Source organism: Lytechinus pictus, chromosome 8, assembly GCF_037042905.1.
Source record: "Lytechinus pictus isolate F3 Inbred chromosome 8, Lp3.0, whole genome shotgun sequence".
Taxonomy (NCBI): domain Eukaryota; kingdom Metazoa; phylum Echinodermata; class Echinoidea; order Temnopleuroida; family Toxopneustidae; genus Lytechinus; species Lytechinus pictus.
Genome location: NC_087252.1, coordinates 34727458 through 34747228, shown reverse-complemented (window position 1 = coordinate 34747228; position 19771 = coordinate 34727458). Strand labels below are relative to the sequence as shown.

Genomic DNA, 19771 nt, shown 5'->3' with positions numbered 1-19771 from the left:
GATAAATCATTTTACAATGGTCTCATACACAGAGGATTGGACTTATAGGCCCAAATTCACAAAGGTGGTTTTGAAAACCCACGGTCGAGTCCATGGTTTATGTAGTTTTCCTGTATAAATTACGCTTAATTTAGCGCGTATCGGGCGTCTGTATAAAACATGTCCAATGCTGATGCGCGCTTTTGTCACAGTGCGCCAAATTGACGCCTGTTGCCGTGGTTATCAACGCTATTTTATTCATGAGTCCACTCTTCAATATACACTGATTTCACTCTAGGGCCACATCTTGAAGCTACTAGATTTTGGTTCTGGATATTTTTCATTATACTCTGCTGAGATATGGTATCAAAATGCTGGAATAAAAAAAAAGAAAGAAAATGTGATGCCATTGCTTTTGGTATTCTATTGAATTTTATTGCCCAAAGTGTGTAAAATTATTTATGATTACATGTTTTACAATCATGTACATGTACATGTATATCAATAAAAGGGTTTAATTTTTTTTTTTTAAGTATTTATGCTTTTCATGCACTTATAAATCTAGCAGTGAGAAAGGTTTGAATTTCAAGATGGCATCCTTATTTTACTTACCTTGATATTTTTTAGACAGAAGATGATCATTTGATTTAAACAATTTATGTCAGTTATTTAGAAGTAAATAGATAACCTACAAGGTTATTCTAGCTTTAAAAACTTTTTTGTATGTAAAAAATTCATGTACATTTGGGGCAAAAGTCCTATTTTTTAGATTAGTCATATTTGAAAAATTGTAAATTTTGAAGTGCTTAAATCTTCTTTAGTAATTGTCTATATGTTCATGATTTCATTAAAACTTGTAAGAGTTGACACTTTTTGTTTTGAAGTCTACGGTCTCCTATGAGAAAACCAGAGGTATTAATAGATTTCACTTTTACCTTTGCACATGTAAACTCCATATTAATTGTTGTGTGTTATGCATTGAAGAGTAGTTGCAACTAACAATGATTTCCTGAGAAAGTCTTTAGAATTGCCCTATATCCGAATGACATCAATATATAAACTCATCTTCTTTTTATTCTATTTTAGCATGCTGGATAAAGAATCTGTTATCAACAAATATGGGAAGCACATCATGAGACCTAAGGATACCAAAGAAGTAAGATACCCCCTGATTAGTTGCAAAGTTTGTTTTCTTAGTTTGTATGATAAAGGTTTTTATATTCCACATACTAAGAATCTTGCTATGGGATTGGTCAGAAGTCAAAGTCCCATTTACCCAAACTCTTGTAATATTTCTGGTATTGCATTCTGAGCCATCCAATATAATATTATAGAAATTGGTCATCAACATAATTATTTTCATCCTAGTTCTATGATCCATCCCTCATACAACTGTCAATGAGTTATGTATAAAACATTTACAAAAAGACAAACGCACTCAAAGTATCTGCTTCTGTAACATGAAAGAAAGGAGAGGGAGAGAGGCAGAGGGAACAAAGTAGAGAAGACAAAAATATTTAATACAAACTGATTCCTAGCTTTCCATTGTGTCTTTCTTTGTTTTTTATTTCAACAGGCAATCAAGCATCTTGAGTTCTTCTTTAATGAGTTGATACCAGGGAGTCAAGGAGAGATTGTATCAGACGATGCTTCGTTAGGATTTCTCTCATCTTGATATTTGGGATGATTTGATTACATTAATTGATTGCAATCACCTGTGTGATCAATCAATAATGTTTGTGTTAAGGGATCCAGGGGTCTAGCAAATATATAAATGGAAATTATATAAAGCTAGTGAAAAGCTACTGGAAGCTAGCAATTTGATTGGTTTATCATAAATACAGATGTACATATATCTAGAATTTGTACCTGTACAGTATGTTGATAACAAGTTGAATGAAATGAAATTTAATTCAGCTACTGTGTTGAGTTCACATTTGAAGAAAATATGCAAAAAAAAACCCAAAATGAAATCACACTTAAAATATTTGCATTTGTTTTCACTTTAAAAAAAAAATCATTAAAAAATGATTAAATTAAAGTCATTAAAAAAATCCATTAAATTAAAGTCTTGATAATTGCAGCTTATGAAAGTAGTACTTTTTTTCTTTTCATTTGAGTGTTAAAAGGTCAAGTCCACCTCAACAATGATTTGAAAAAAAAAAAAAAAAAAAACAGGCAAACACTGAAAGTTCTGTTGAAATAGGGTGTTGAATAAGACAGTTATGATGTTTTAAGGTTTTGCTTAAATCCACAAAACAGTTATGCACATCTTGGTCGGTATGCAAGTGAGGGAACCGATGATGTTACCCATCGACTATATTGGGGGGTATTTGATGCTAAAAATAGTGAAATTTCTTGGTTTTTTTTCCCTCCTTGAAATCCTACTATAAATAAGGAGAAATGTTTCCTTGTTGTAAAATAAGCAAAATGTGAAGTACATGTATTCTATTTTTTTTTTCATTTAAGAAAATGCAATAGAGATAGTGAATTAATGCCACCACCATCTATTTCACTGTGTTGCGCATGTATACCCCTGCAAAACAAAGCTTGAAGGGGGTATATAGGAATCAGTGTACGGTCGGGCGGGCGGTCCGTTGCAAATCTTGCGCTTTGAACTACTTCCTCAGTTTTCTCATGAGACTTGGAACACATATTGGTATTGATGTATAGATGTGTAAGACCTTCAGTGATAGTTCCTGTTTTGTGACAAAATACTAGTGAATGAAATTACAAAATACTATTACTTTTTCTACCCCTGCCAAACAAAGTTTGAAGGGGGTACATGTAGGGGAAGGCGGGGTAAGTTGTGACACTTTTTGCATTTTGCATGTTAGAATTGATATGACTAGTAATATTGTAGAAATAAGTACCTTGCCTTTAAATTTGATTCTTGGGAAATATTTTTCACCTATGTATAACTTTCTACCCCTACATTGAAAGTCATCGTGACCTTTGAAAAAAACGATGTCAAATGGCTCAACTTGCCCCATCTGTGGGGTAAGTTGTGCCACTGTCTGGGGTAAGTTGAGCCACAAAAACTATGTACAAAATGTATGCAGGAAGAACCAGGATGTCAATTTTTCATTTAAAGTCTTTTCACTTGCTCATTCTCTATAAATACTAACATCTTCTAAAAGTAAAAGAACTGTCATGTGAATTTGCACCTTTCTGCCTGCATATCAATGGCTCTTTTTTATTATACATCACCATGAGAATTACCATGGCTCAACTTGCCCCATGTTGATTTGGCTTAAATTACCCCAGTCCGAACTTATTGCGATATTTTCACATCCACACATTTCTTATGCATTCATCATGTAAAATACTATGACAAGAATGAGAATCCATACCTGGACTAACAATATTGTTCTTATTTCTATAATATATTTAAAGATGTGTGTGGGTAAAAAGCACTTATCTATTTCACACCCTTTTTTACTTTTTTGGCTGAAATTTGTATTTTTCCCTCTAAAAAAGTACTTTTTATTTCAAAGATGAAAATAAAGTAGTGGGGTTAAGGGTTATGCAATGGGTCATCAATACATGACACCATCGCAATGTCTGACTCATTCATTATTAGCCTGGGGTGGTGGCTCAACTTGCCCCTATGCTCAACTTACCCCGCCTTCCCCTACATAGGAATCTGCCTACGGCGGTCGGTTGGTCTGTTGCAAAACTTGTGTTGAAACTACTTCCTTGGTTTTTATTTCATGAAACTTGGAACACATATTGATGTTGGGGTGAAGATGTGCAAGATACACTTTTTGCATGTGTCAGAAATTGTGTTGCCATGGTAACAGTATATTTTGGCAAAAATAAGGTAAAAATCTTGCAGTTGAAACCACTTCCTTAGTTTTTAACCAATTCTCATGAAAATTGCTACACATTGATATAAAGATGTTCAAGACATATATTTTGTGATTTTCAGAAATCATGTTGCCATGGCAATGACATATAAGTTAAAAAACTTGCAGTTTTAATTACTTCATCAATTTTCAACCAATTCTGAAATTTGACTCACACATTGGTATTTGGGTAAAGATAGGCAAGACACATTGTTTCTATGTGTCGGAAACTGGTGTCATGGTAACAGCATAGGACGGGGGTATTAATCACTTTCAGTGATAGATCTAGTTTAGTTTACCTCCAAAATCCATGAAAATTTCAGAATGATGCTTGTTTGATTTTCCTGTTTATTCCAAAACACTTTTTTATACCCCTGTCCTAGACGGGACTTACTATGGTATCGTGCTCAGTGTCCATCCATCCGTCTGTCTCTCTGTGCCGTCCCTTAACTTTTCCTTGTAAACGCGATAACTTCAGTTTGACTTAACCTAGGCTCATATAATTTAGTGTGTATGATATTAGCATGGATCCCAGGAAGCCTATCGATTTTGATGTCCAAAGGTCAAGGTCATAGTAACATGTTTTCATCTTACCCTTCTGAAGTCCTTATAAACGCGATAACTTTAGTTGAACTAAGGTTAATAATTGTAGTTAAATCAAATCTTTCTATTTGATTTCAGCATGGAATATTCATGCATAGGAAACTCTGTAAAAGTAGAATCTTTGTGACCATAGAAATTTGTTGACTTATAAGAGGTATGTTACATGTTTTTCAATAATCTGGTAATAATTTGACTCTTTGAATGTTATCTTAGAAGAAAAAAAAGCTTCAATCTCTGTACATTGGTTGTTCTGCTGAACTACGTTGGCGCCACTAAAACTGTCAGAAATTGTTGAATAAATCCCCAGAAACTACGGTTATTCCTTCTGCTGAGCTACAACATACAAATTGTCCATACAACCTATTCATTTTGGGGATTTTTTTTATTGTTTCATCTTTGTGATTATGATTCTGTTGTTGTGTGGCTTTTATACTTTTGATGATATAACATGATGTGAATTTAACTGTTAATCCATTTCAATCAAAGCTTTAGTCACTTTATAACTGGGATTTTTTTTAGTTTTGATATTCAGATTGAATACCCATTCTGTAGATTTTGTGTGATTTACAATTGTTTCATTTATCACTTTTTTTCCACCAAAGATTGTTGTGAATTAAATTTGTATTTTTTAGGACTTCATTTAAAAAGACAGACTAATTACACAAGCATTGCATTATAAGGAAGAGTTATAATGTGAAGGATGGATACAAATAATGACTTTTATTGAAAGTGTGGTATTATTGTTTTCATCATTTATTTCTTTCTTTTATTCTGTTTTTAAGCATTAATTGATTAATTTATATGTACTTTTCTTTATTATCAAAAGCACTTTATAGAAAAAAGTTGCTTCTTAAAGCAGCTAGCAGCTAAATAATGAAATGCAAGTCCCACATATGTGCTTTGGATTGGTTGAAAATCAAGCGGCGTTTGATGCAAATCTATCTAGAATGGAACCTTTATGTATATATATATATATATATATATATATAGGTGTAAATAATTCAGCATCAGCGCAAGACGTAGCTTCCAAGTATCTCTTTATTACAAGCTTTCGGCCAATGGGGCCTTCATCAGGCCTAAAATGCATTGAAACAAACAGAACAAAACCATACAAATAAGGTCGAAATAACAAAGTAAATGTGTAACAAAGGGTACAGAACAGAAGGGTTACACTAAGATAACAAAAATAACAAAAATTGAGTACAGAACAGAAGGATTACAGTAAGATTTACACATTTACTTTGTTATTTCGACCTTATTTGTATGGTTTTGTTCTGTTTGTTTCAATGCATTATAGGCCTGATGAAGGCCCCATTGGCCGAAAGCTTGTAATAAAGAGATACTTGGAAGCTATGTCTTGCGTTGATGCTGAATTATTTACACCTGTACATAGAACATGACGCGCTGTAATACACGTTATGCAAAGGGCCCTCTTCTTTTATATATAATATATATATATATATATATACATGTATGATCAGAAATAATTACAATAGCTTGAGCTTAATCAAATTCAAATGAAATATATTAAGTTTATGCTGAAAATATTGTACATAATGTATATAATTATCTGTATATACTTCCATATATTTAAACAAGATTATTTGAGGTTTTGTTTGTAAATATAAGATGAGATATGTATAGACATATAAATGTGATATAGTGCTATGGATGTTATTGAAGAATCTGCTTAAATGGAAATCATTTCAACTTGAAACATTTGTAGTTGATTAAAATAAAACCAGCAAAAAGTGAATTATACAGTGCGTATCAAAAAAAAGTTTACACTTTGAAAAAACCTTGGGAATTAAAAAATATACAACACATATAATCACATATAATCTTGGGTTTGGGTCTCATCTATCCAATGAAAGTAAAAGTTTTGACAGAATGTTACACTTGAGTGAGCACTGTCCATTTTTGTAAAGCTCGCAGAAATCTGTTTGCGCAGAAATGCTCATTTGTACGCTGTGTCAAGGGGAAAGGGCGAAAATCAAACTTTACCTTCGAAACATTATTCATACATTTCTCTTGCACTTTTAGTCAATTGAAATAAAACGGATACATTCAAGCATTTTGTAACAATTTTGCCACCCAAATTGAAATTTCAACACTTAGCAAGCACAACCTTTACCCTTTTCGTGCAACCTGGATCTGAGGACATAACTGAATCTGAACAAAAGTTTATATCAGACATCTCCAACATTTTTTCAAGTTTTATCATTTAAAGTGGGTTTACATTCCATTTTTCATTTTATACTTGTTTCTCCACACTTTTCCCCAAGCTTGACAATGATTAACAAAATGAAAATCAAGCCTAAGCCATTTCGGGTAAATCACAGCTCAGTGTAAAGCAAATATCACTATGGCCTTGGTTTGTGGGGGAGTGGGGTGGGGCGCAATGCACTCTTTGAAGTGTTTTGGGCAAGGAAACAAGTTAAAAAAAGGTAAAAGATATCTTCAAATCAATTATACTAGCTAAATTCCATGTGTTCTTCATGATGAAGGTCTATTTTTATTCGCATAACTATTTCAAAGTTCTGCGCAAATCATTTTTCACCAACTTTTTAAAAGTAAGTGGTGTTCACTCAAGCGGAAATATTTTCGACAGTTATATCGTCATTTGGTAAAATGGATCTGCACCAATGTTAAAATGTGGAAAAATCTTCAGGATATTACAAATGTATAATTTTACAGGATTTTTTCTAAGTGTAAACTTTTTTATGATACGCACTGTATAAATGAAGGTTTGATTAAATCAAACCAGAATGCATACTTGCATAATTGTACTAATGAACTTTGGAATACCCATCAAACCTACTTACATATCAAAACTTTGATAGTTGTACTCATGAAAATGTAAATAAATGATATCAATTTCAAAGTGTGGATTATATTTTGAATCATCTTGACAAATCTCCGTCCAAATTCTCGACATGTTAATGATGTGAAGTGTGTGTAAATTCAATTCAAGTCTTAAATTGCCTGTGTATTCATATTTTCTTCTTCTACCAAACTGTGCTTCTATCACTACACCTTGAAATTATAATTTACTTTAAATGTTGACATTTAAAGTAAAACCTAACCTAAATTACTTTCCTAACCTATATGAATTTCCATTCATGTTTTGCTTATATTATTTAATGTATTGCAGGAAATGATCAATTTGTTTTGGATTGGAAACATAACAATTATTACAAATATCTACATTGTCTTTCTCAATATAATTTTTTAAATCATTGTTATGAATATTCAAGCTGATGAATATACCAGGTACAGTGTAGCCTCTTGTCGAACAAATCAAGGTATTTCCTAATTCGCGAAGCGAATTAGGCCTGGCACGAGCCTGTCTCATGGCGCTCTGCTTCGCTCTCTCCCATGCTTCACCATGTTTGCTCGGAAAGCAGCCGACATGGCCTCGACAAGAGGCTAGGTGCAGTGCCACAGATGGGGTAGGAGTGTATAAGGCAACTGCTCTTGTGATTTTCAAGTAACTGGAATAAAAAATGGGAAAAAATTGATTGAAAGATAAAGAATTGCAAAATAAAATAAAAGGATTGAATAGAGAGTGCTTGGCTTGTAACTATTATAATATCCATATTTTTTCACGAGACAAAAATGATGTCGAAGTAAGGTCATCTTGCTCCCCCCTCCATTCAAATATTCTGGTGACACCCATGTATTATTCATTGTGTATATATGTTGCTGCATGTGGCTTGAATCACTCTATTTATGGTAAGCTGCAATTTGCTCTCAACTTGTTGTTTCTTCTCATTTTAAGGAATATTATCTTAAAGATGATTATTAAAATTTGAAAATGTTGAATGAAGAAATTGATTCCTGTTTCCTTCTTTCAGTTGATGTAGATTACTTTATAAATCTACTTAAAATTTATTTTAGAAACAAATGAAAGACGAGTGTAGTACCAAAATTATATGCTTTGCTTATTGACAATATAGGAATATACAGAAAGGCATCTGAAACGCTTTAGAAATGGCAATTTATCAAAAATCCAGAGAGTTTATGAACGATCATCCTTTTTCATTTTATTTTTAATAACTTTATGACTTTTTTAACCCAGGAAACTTATATTTCTTTTAAGGACAAGTCTATCCCAACAAAAAGCAGATTTGAATAGAAAGAGAAAATTCAAACAAACATAACACTGAAAGTTGCATCGAAGTCGGATATAAAATAAAATATTTTAAAGTTTTGCTTAATTTCACAAAACAGTTATATGCACATCCTGGTTGGATGGTATGCAAATGAGGAAACTGATGACATCACCCATTCACTATTTCTTTTGTATTTTATTATATGAAATATTTTGATTTTCTCATCATGTGAAACGAAGTTTCATTCCTCCCTGAACACGTAGAATTCCATTATTTTATCATTTTTTGGTTCAGACAAAGGAGGTCCTAATTGTCAAATTCGTAAAAATTGAAATATTGTATAATTCAAACAATAAGAAACAAAAGAAATAGTGAATGACATCATCGACTCTCACTTGCATAACACTGAGTTGAGCATAGAACTGTTTTGTGAAAAATAAGCGAAACTTTAAAATGTAATAATTTTTTTTATTTTACATCCGATTTTGATGAAGTTTTCAGCGTTATTCATGTTTGATTTTTATCTATTTATTTAGATCAACTATTTTCTGGGGTAGACTTGACCTTTAAATGAACTTACATTCCCAATTTATATTAACTGATGACCCAGAGATCCTAAGTAGTATGATTTATTAAGGTGTATGTCCAATTGAAATAGGAATTTTAAACTTGTACCAATGATCCTTTGATACACATGTTACGTTTCATATCAACACAGAAACTCACCCAAGTATCATACACCCTGATGTATTATGTACTTTAAAACATTCTGATTGAAAAATACAATGATGTAACTAAGTAAGCCCTTCATATATGAAATTTCAGTAAGAATATGTGGTGTGCCGTACAAATTCGATTAATAGTATTTTGCGTTTGAAAATAGGGTAAAGAGAATATGATCTTTCCTAATTGAATTTGGCAGCTATGCTTTTCATGGACTCCCGTAAATCTGATCAATAATATTCAAAGATTACATATTCTATTTCTTTGCTCACTCTCCCTCCCCCTCTCTCTCTCTCTTTCTGTCTCTCCTCCCTCATCAATTACCCTGATAATAAGAAAGAGCGCCCTCCTGCGTTGGTTGATATCATGAATTCAAGATGCCATCCATGTAACTCAAAGCTAATTGAGCTGTGACAAGTGCGTTTCATTACGAGATAGAATAGAAATCAATTAAGCTTTCAAATTTTTCTTCATAATTATTTTTTCGATTTTGAAATCATAATGAATATATTTGTAGCAGAGAAACATAATTTTGAGATGCTAAGATGGTCCACTTGATTCATTCTAACAAATTTCATAAGATCAATGATGTCACAAAGAGGTATGAAAGGATCATGATATCTTAACACTCTTCACCACGAGAAGGTGCAGGTAGGACTTCCTTGTGAGATCAGGAAGATCAATTTTTACTATGTCAGGCAACCACTAATATACATGTCCCCGGTGGAAAGCAACACTTTTGTAACTGTTTTGATTGGTTAATACGTGCTTCCAAGAAATAAAGTTTTTCAGAGTAGATAAAGCGTATAATAAAAGTTAAGTTATGTGGATGCCTGCAACATTGGTAATTTTTTTAATTGATTTTCCTATTTTGATACTCACTATTGGCTTTGAAGAGCACCCACCCCTAACCCTTTCGTTCCATCTTTTTTCCTTCAGTTGTACTTGCCTATACACCAGTTTTATCAGTATGAACATCGTGCTGTATCCCTCACCTTGAAGGCAAGGTACCAATTCTCAAGCACTCTAACGCTCTTACTGATAACTCGAAACAATCCCGTTGTTATAAAGATAAAAGAAGTAGTATTTATGCTACAGGTCCTCTTCAACGTTCTCTGTCTGTATTTTACTTATACTGAAATCGTTTTCAGTTTCTGAATCAATGACATTGACGTTCTTACTAAGGTTTGTGTATCTTCTTTTTGTCTCGATATTGTCAGAACTAAAACGTTTATCATTAAATCGATATCGTTCAACGTTCTCTGTCTGTATCACATTGAAATTGTTTTCAGTTTCTGAATCTCGAACATTGACATTCTTACTAAGGTTTGTGTATCTTCTTTTTGTCTCGATATTATCAGAACTAAAACGTTTATCATTAAATCGATATCGTTCAACGTTCTCTGTCTGTATCACATTGAAATTGTTTTCAGTTTCTGAATCTCGAACATTGACATTCTTACTAAGGTTTGTGTATCTTCTTTTTGTCTCGATATTATCAGAACTAAAACGTTTATCATTAAATCGATATCGTTCAACGTTCTCTGTCTGTATCACATTGAAATTGTTTTCAGTTTCTGAATCTCGAACATTGACATTCTTATTAAGGTTTGTGTATCTTCTTTTTGTCTCGATATTATCAGAACTAAAACGTTTATCATTAAATCGATATCGTTCAACGTTCTCTGTCTGTATCACATTGAAATTGTTTTCAGTTTCTGAATCTCGAACATTGACATTCTTACTAAGGTTTGTGTATCTTCTTTTTGTCTCGATATTGTCAGAACTAAAACGTTTATCATTAAATCGATATCGTTCAACGTTCTCTGTCTGTATCACATTGAAATTGTTTTCAGTTTCTGAATCTCGAACATTGACATTCTTATTAAGGTTTGTGTATCTTCTTTTTGTCTCGATATTATCAGAACTAAAACGTTTATCATTAAATCGATATCGTTCAACGTTCTCTGTCTGTATCCCATTAAAATTGTTTTCAGTTTCTGAATCAAGAACATTGACATTCTGACTTAGGTCTGGGTATCGTCTTTTTGTCTTGGTATTGTCAGAACTAAAACATTTATCATTAAATCGATATCGTTCAACGTTCTCTGTCTGTATCCCATTAAAATTGTTTTCATTTTCTGAATCAAGAACATTGACATTCTGACTTAGGTCTGGGTATCGTCTTTTTGTCTTGGTATTGTCAGAACTAAAACATTTATCATTAAATCGATATCGTTCAACGTTCTCTGTCTGTATCCCATTAAAATTGTTTTCATTTTCTGAATCAAGAACATTGACATTCTGACTTAGGTCTGGGTATCTTCTTTTTGTCTCGATATTATCAGAACTAAAACATTTATCATTAAATCGATATCGTTCAACGTTCTCTGTCTGTATCACATTGAAATTGTTTTCAGTTTCTGAATCTCGAACATTGACATTCTTATTAAGGTTTGTGTATCTTCTTTTTGTCTCGATATTATCAGAACTAAAACGTTTATCATTAAATCGATATCGTTCAACGTTCTCTGTCTGTATCACATTGAAATTGTTTTCAGTTTCTGAATCTCGAACATTGACATTCTTATTAAGGTTTGTGTATCTTCTTTTTGTCTCGATATTATCAGAACTAAAACATTTATCATTAAATCGATATCGTTCAACGTTCTCTGTCTGTATCCCATTAAAATTGTTTTCATTTTCTGAATCAAGAACATTGACATTCTGACTTAGGTCTGGGTATCGTCTTTTTGTCTTGGTATTGTCAGAACTAAAACATTTATCATTAAATCGATATCGTTCAACGTTCTCTGTCTGTATCCCATTAAAATTGTTTTCATTTTCTGAATCAAGAACATTGACATTCTGACTTAGGTCTGGGTATCGTCTTTTTGTCTTGGTATTGTCAGAACTAAAACATTTATCATTAAATCGATATCGTTCAACGTTCTCTGTCTGTATCCCATTAAAATTGTTTTCATTTTCTGAATCAAGAACATTGACATTCTGACTTAGGTCTTGGTATCGTCTTTTTGTCTTGGTATTGTCAGAACTAAAACATTTATCATTAAATCGATATCGTTCAACGTTCTCTGTCTGTATCCCATTAAAATTGTTTTCATTTTCTGAATCAAGAACATTGACATTCTGACTTAGGTTTGGGTATCGTCTTCTTGTCTTGGTATTATCAGAACTAAAACATTTATCATTAAATCGATATCGTTCAACGTTCTCTGTCTGTATCACATTGAAATTGTTTTCAGTTTCTGAATCTCGAACATTGACATTCTTACTAAGGTTTGTGTATCTTCTTTTTGTCTCGATATTGTCAGAACTAAAACGTTTATCATTAAATCGATATCGTTCAACGTTCTCTGTCTGTATCACATTGAAATTGTTTTCAGTTTCTGAATCTCGAACATTGACATTCTTATTAAGGTTTGTGTATCTTCTTTTTGTCTCGATATTATCAGAACTAAAACGTTTATCATTAAATCGATATCGTTCAACGTTCTCTGTCTGTATCACATTGAAATTGTTTTCAGTTTCTGAATCTCGAACATTGACATTCTTATTAAGGTTTGTGTATCTTCTTTTTGTCTCGATATTATCAGAACTAAAACATTTATCATTAAATCGATATCGTTCAACGTTCTCTGTCTGTATCCCATTAAAATTGTTTTCATTTTCTGAATCAAGAACATTGACATTCTTATTAAGGTTTGTGTATCTTCTTTTTGTCTCGATATTGTCAGAACTAAAACATTTATCATTAAATCGATATCGTTCAACGTTCTCTGTCTGTATCCCATTAAAATTGTTTTCATTTTCTGAATCAAGAACATTGACATTCTGACTTAGGTCTGGGTATCGTCTTTTTGTCTTGGTATTGTCAGAACTAAAACATTTATCATTAAATCGATATCGTTCAACGTTCTCTGTCTGTATCCCATTAAAATTGTTTTCATTTTCTGAATCAAGAACATTGACATTCTGACTTAGGTCTGGGTATCGTCTTCTTGTCTTGGTATTGTCAGAACTAAAACATTTATCATTAAATCGATATCGTTCAACGTTCTCTGTCTGTATCCCATTAAAATTGTTTTCATTTTCTGAATCAAGAACATTGACATTCTGACTTAGGTCTGGGTATCGTCTTCTTGTCTTGGTATTGTCAGAACTAAAACATTTATCATTAAATCGATATATTTCAACGTTCTCCGTCTGTGTTTTTTTTAATTCATTATTAGATTCTATTTTTTTGGAACAATTACACTTGTCCAATTTCATAAAAAAGGATCTAGCAATTTCATAACTTATAGTTTTACCAATAAATCTGTGTGAAAATGTGAACTCTGCCAACAATTCAAAGAAATGGTTTATATCGATTATTCTTTGTGTCTTTATAATGTAACGTATATTACTACTTTTCATACCTTGTTTGTAGTGTGTTTCAATAATAATGACTTTATATCGCTCCTTGAGTACGTCAAACATCCTAGGAAGTTTGGTTTTATGTTGTCTCATCGAAGATGACCTGTAGCACCTGAAGATGGATAACAAATACAAATAAAATTAAAATTATACAAATGTTATTATTGCTTCTTTATAGACTTTTGAATGAAGTATGATTTTATATCATTGATAAATGCCTTTTTTTATTAAAGATACAAACTTCTGGCTTCAACGTCCCAGATTTCAATCATACAAGACAAGTGATTGGTGACGTACATATGATCCAATCATTAAGGGACAGAACGTGGCGTATGGGGTAAAATTACCCAAAAGTCGCAACTTTTGCAAAAGTAACAAAACGAGTGAATATTTTTGTGATAGATATTAAAATACTTAATTAATATCACATATCAGCATTTCCATGTTTTTCTTTCATTTTATCGGTTTCCCTGTTTTTCATGGAAACTTTTCTTTTTTTTTGGGGGGGGGGGGGAGGAGGGCAAGCCCTCCCCCATCTATACAGTAAGTTCCCCCTTTAATCCTCACAAGAGGGATTTTATTTGTTCATATGATATTCACAATCGTCATATAAAAAATTCACATAAATAACGAAACAGGAAGGATTGAAAGAACCTTTGAGACCTGTTTTAAGTCCAGTCTCTTCTGATTACATTTTCTTTTTAGATAACTTCGAATTTCTACCTTTACATCTTTCATAAAATAAAAAGCATGAGTCATCTGTTTTTCGTTTCAAAAATATTTTTTTATAATTCCTATAGATTACAAATTGCGAAAAATTCAAAATACGGTTAACAAAATTCACTTCTGTTTTTTCTATTTCATGACCTATCATGATAATTTTTTCGTTCAAAACAATATTTACATCTAACAAAGCATTTATTCATTTAGAAACAATTTTCCAAAATACTGTTACCACTTGACAGCTAAAAAGAATATGAATGCCGGTTTCTGGAACTTTACAAATATTACATAAAATATCATTTTAATTTTCCATTTGAATAGATTGTCTTTACTTGGTAGTATTCTATAAATCAATTCAAAATTAAATTGTTTAATCCTGTTGTTTATAAAATCAAGTTTAAACTCTAATAATGGTTTCCAATTAAATTCAAGAGGCAAGCTAAAAGAATGCATTCCAAAAATGAATACACGGGAGGTCTCTTTTCTCCTTTTCTATCATCAAATGATGGTAATAATGTCTGGTTTTCATGCCATTGGTGTCTATACAGTCACCTGTTGATATTTCAATAGTGCTGGATTTCGATGACATGCTATTAACATTTCGTGCACTATTACGTAATTTGTAATTTGGAACGCATTTTATATTTTAACCAATTCAAAGGTAGAAAGTATTTCTCTTTCTTTAAAGATAGTACATATTGAATCAATTTTCTTCCACACACCACCTTTTAGATTTAGTTTAACTTTCAAAATATTGTTTTTTATCCGGTTAGGAATACATCTTTTTTTTACATCTTTTCTTTATGTTACTATTGTACCAAATAATTTCGTTTCAATGTTAGTTACTTTAAACATATCAATATACTTTAAATCAGCCCATAAACAGAACATGTCAACATAAAATATGGGCAAATGTTTTTTTCATACAAATACGATATATATCACTCTTTTTGCAATTAAAAGTCAATCAAAGAGGCAAATCCCCGCCGATTTTCTGAGTCCAATATTCAAACAGGGTTTTCCAAGCACTGTCTTCACCTGTCAAATATTTATTGATCCATGATAGACGTAGTAATCGACAATTTTTCTTTAAGTCAACCATTCCTAATCCCCTTCCCTTTCCAGGATTATGACAAACGTTTTTTTACCATTCTCTTTTTAGAATTCCACAAAAAATGTAAACTAGTTTATTAATATCTTTAATTACTTCAGAAGGGATTTGTACTGCCGGAGCAGTATGTACTATCTGTGACATTACTAAAAATTGTATTACCATAACTTTTCCATGTAATGGTAGTTATCTCATTTTCCATGAGTCAAGTGTATTTTTTATTCTTTTAAACTTTATTTTCCAAAATTAAGAGATTGGACAACAGAATATTGTTTTTCCAACGAAGACACAAAAACATTCTATAGGATCTTCAGTAAAATAGAAATTGTTAGTTTCTTTGTTGTTTATATTCAATTTCATAAGATTTGATTAAGTCCAATTGATTTTTGGCCGAGTATATTTTCCAAACGTCTCGACTTCTTTCATTATCTTTTTGATACATTGTATAGAATCAGTAAAAACTGTTGTATCGTCTGCATAATGTACGATACGTATATGTCTATCGTTAAATCGTTTACGCGTACAAGTACGTTCTTCAAAGGACAAGTCCACCCCATCAAAAACTTGATTTGAATAAAAAGAGAAAAAATCAACAAACATAACACTGAAAATTTCATCAAAATCGGATGTAAAATAAGAAAGTTATGACATTTTAAAGTTTCGCTTCATTTCACAAAACAGTTATATGCACATCTCGGTCGGTATGCAAATGAGGGAACTGATGACATCACTCACTATTTCTTTTGTATTTTATTACATAACATATGAAATATTTTTATTTTCTTAGTTATGTCATAGTTATGGGATAGACCTCATACCAATTGACCTTTGACCTGGTCAGCCATGACCTTTGACCCGGTTATGACCTTTGACCATATGACCTTTGACCCGGCCATGACCTTTGAACGCATGACCTATGACCCGGTCATGACTTTTGACCACATGACCTTTGACCCAGTCATGACCTTTGACCACATGACCTATAGCCAGGTCAGCCTTTGACCTTTGGCCCGGTCAGTCATGACCTTTAGTCCGGTCAGCCTTTGACCACATGACCTTTATAGCCGGTCAGCCTTTGACCACATGACCTTTAGCCCGGTCAGCCTTTGACCACACGACACGACGGGTTGACCCAGACCTTCGGTCAGCCATGAAATGGCATTTTATCCACCGTGATGTCATCCCAGGGAATTACCCTTATTGCACCGTCGGTATTGCACCACTGCTGTGTCATCGCCTCGTATGGGTGACCTTCGGTCGACCTTATCACACGATGCAGCGACGTTGCACGGCATATGATACGATGCACAAAAACAAGACATCTATACAGTTTCCTATTAAAAAAGTTGTCTTTCTCTGCCTACCGGCGGATATGTCAAGTGTCTCGCATGACGTCACGTCACCATGACGTCACCAGCTACGTGAACCGCGAGGCACTTGACATACCTGCTGGTAGGTAGAGAAAGATAACTTTTCACTTTTTAACTGTATAGAAATCATAAATATTTTTTGTGCATCGTATCCTATACGTGGCGATGACGATTGCGCCACGGTGGTGCAATACCGATATGGCGCGATAAGGGTAATTCCCGGGATGACATCACCGTGGTTGCGTAGCTGGTGACGTCATGCGAGACACTTGACATATCCGCCGGTAGGCGGAGAAAGACAACTTTTTTAATAGGAAACTGTATAGATGTCTTGTTTTTGTGCATCATATCATATGCCCGTGCAACGTCACTGCATCGTGTGATAAGGTCGACCGAAGGTCACCCATACGCGGCGATGACACAACGGTGGTGCAATACCGAGGTGCAATAAGGGTAATTCCCTGGGATGACATCATGGTGGATAAAATGCCATTTCATGGCTGACCGAAAGTCTGGGTCAACCCGTCGTGTCATGTTGTCAAAGGCTGACTGGGCTAAAAGTCATGTGGTCAAAGGCTGGCCGGCTATAAAGGTCATGTGGTCAAAGGCTGACCGGACTAAAGGTCATGACTGACCGGGCCAAAGGTCAAAGGCTGACCGGGCTAAAGGTCGTGGCAGACCGGGCTAAAGGTCATGTGGTCAAAGGTCATGACAGGGTCAAAGGTCATGTGGTCAAAGGTCATGACCGGGTCATAGGCCATGAGGTCATAGGTCATGGCCGGGTCAAAGGTCATGTGGTCAAAGGTCATGGCTGACCGGGTCAAAGGTCAATAGGTATGAGGTCTATCCCATAACTACTGTTGTATCTGTTGTATCGTCTGCATAATGTACGATACGTATATGTCTATCGTTAAATCGTTTACGCGTACAAGTACGTTCTTCAAAGGACAAGTCCACCCCATCAAAAACTTGATTTGAATAAAAAGAGAAAAAATCAACAAACATAACACTGAAAATTTCATCAAAATCGGATGTAAAATAAGAAAGTTATGACATTTTAAAGTTTCTCTTCATTTCACAAAACAGTTATATGCACATCTCGGTCGGTATGCAAATGAGGGAACTGATGACATCACTCACTATTTCTTTTGTATTTTATTGCATAACATATGAAATATTTTTATTTTCTTAGTTATGGGATAGTTATGGGATAGACCTCATACCAATTGACCTTTGACCCGGTCAGCCATGACCTTTGACCCGGTTATGACCTTTGACCATATGACCTTTGACCCGGCCATGACCTTTGAACGCATGACCTATGACCCGGTCATGACTTTTGACCACATGACCTTTGACCCTGTCGTGACCTTTGACCACATGACCTTTAGCCCGGTCAGCCTTTGACCTTTGGCCCGGTCAGTCATGACCTTTAGTCCGGTCAGCCTTTGACCACATGACCTTTATAGCCGATCAGCCTTTGACCACATGACCTTTAGCCCGGTCAGCCTTTGACCACACGACACGACGGGTTGGCCCAGACTTTCGGTCAGCCATGAAATGGCATTTTATCCACCGTGATGTCATCCCAGGGAATTACCCTTATTGCACCGTCGGTATTGCACCACTGCTGTGTCATCGCCGGGTATGGGTGACCTTCGGTCGTCCTTATCACACGATGCAGCGACGTTGCACGGGCATATGATACGATGCACACAAACAAGACATCTATACAGTTTCCTATTAAAAAGGTTGTCTTTCTCCGCCTACCGGCGGATATGTCAAGTGTCTCGCATGACGTCACCAGCTACGCAACCACCGTGATGTCATCCCGGGAAATTACCCTTATCGCGCCATATCGGTATAGCACCATCGTGCAATTCAAGCCTTATTTCAAATAACCAGAACTTTGTTATTTCTTGACCATTTTCTGTAATTGAGGTATCAAATTAAAGAGCAAATATTGAACTTTTTAAAAATGTGGTTTTCCTTTTGAAAGCCAGATACAATCCGCCAAATGACTTTTTGGTATCCCCTCTTCAAATTGTTTTGCTCACTCATACGTGACGGAGAAATAATATGAGTAATATCAAATGAAAGAAGAGATTCCAAGCTTTACATTGGTAGGTCATTTGTCTATTTTATTTGTGATTAAGTTATGATAAATCATCGCTAAATCTCGGTTTCGTTTTTTCTGGGACGCACTGTATAGTCAAGGATGATTCTTTATTATTACTATCATTTATTCCATTCCCTTTCAATGTACATAGGTTCAGATATTGTATAAACAGCAGATTTTGATACAAAGGTAAGAATAATGTAAGTTTTGTTATCAAATTAGGTTGTAATAACAAAATAACCAATTATTCTTACCTTTGTATCAAAATCTGCTGTTTATCCAATACCTGAACCTATGTACATTGAAATGGAATAGAATAAATTATAGTAATAATAAAGAATCATCCTTGACTATATAGTGTTTCATGTTATCACCATCTGTACTGCGGATGAATGAAGTTGATTTAAAGGAGTCCTCTACTGGTTTCAATATATAGTATACTTTTTGCGAGTCAGAGAGCCGGGCAGGTCATGTGAGTTAAAATGAAAAGTATGGAAGTATGAACAAAACGGTATGAAAAAGTCAGAAAGTTTTGATGGGGAAATGTCTGGAATGAGTAGAGCCTGAGATGTCATGATTATAATCACATGTTGGATAATCAATCATTGCTGTAATAAGAGGCAGAGAGAGTCGGGTTTCACCTTTCCAATAAGATATCCCAAGTTCAATCACGCGCGTTGGCCATGCATGGGGTGATCGATTCGTGAACCGCGAGGCACTTTTCATACCTGCTGGTAGGTAGA

The 19771-nt window shown here is 33.9% G+C and overlaps 1 protein-coding gene across 2 annotated transcripts in view; it reads left to right on the top strand.

Moving 5' to 3' along the window:
* The window catches only part of LOC129266103 (dynein axonemal assembly factor 8-like), a 35448-nt gene extending 33314 nt beyond the window's left edge, over nt 1-2134 (top strand). For both annotated transcript variants that reach the window (XM_064103974.1, XM_064103975.1), the window contains exons 21-22: nt 1066-1135; nt 1556-2134. In XM_064103974.1, coding sequence (XP_063960044.1) covers nt 1066-1135; nt 1556-1654 — 169 coding nt within the window. In that variant the 3' untranslated portion in view covers nt 1655-2134. The remainder of the gene's footprint in view (nt 1-1065; nt 1136-1555) is intronic.
* The last annotated feature ends 17637 nt before the right edge of the window (nt 2135-19771 follow it).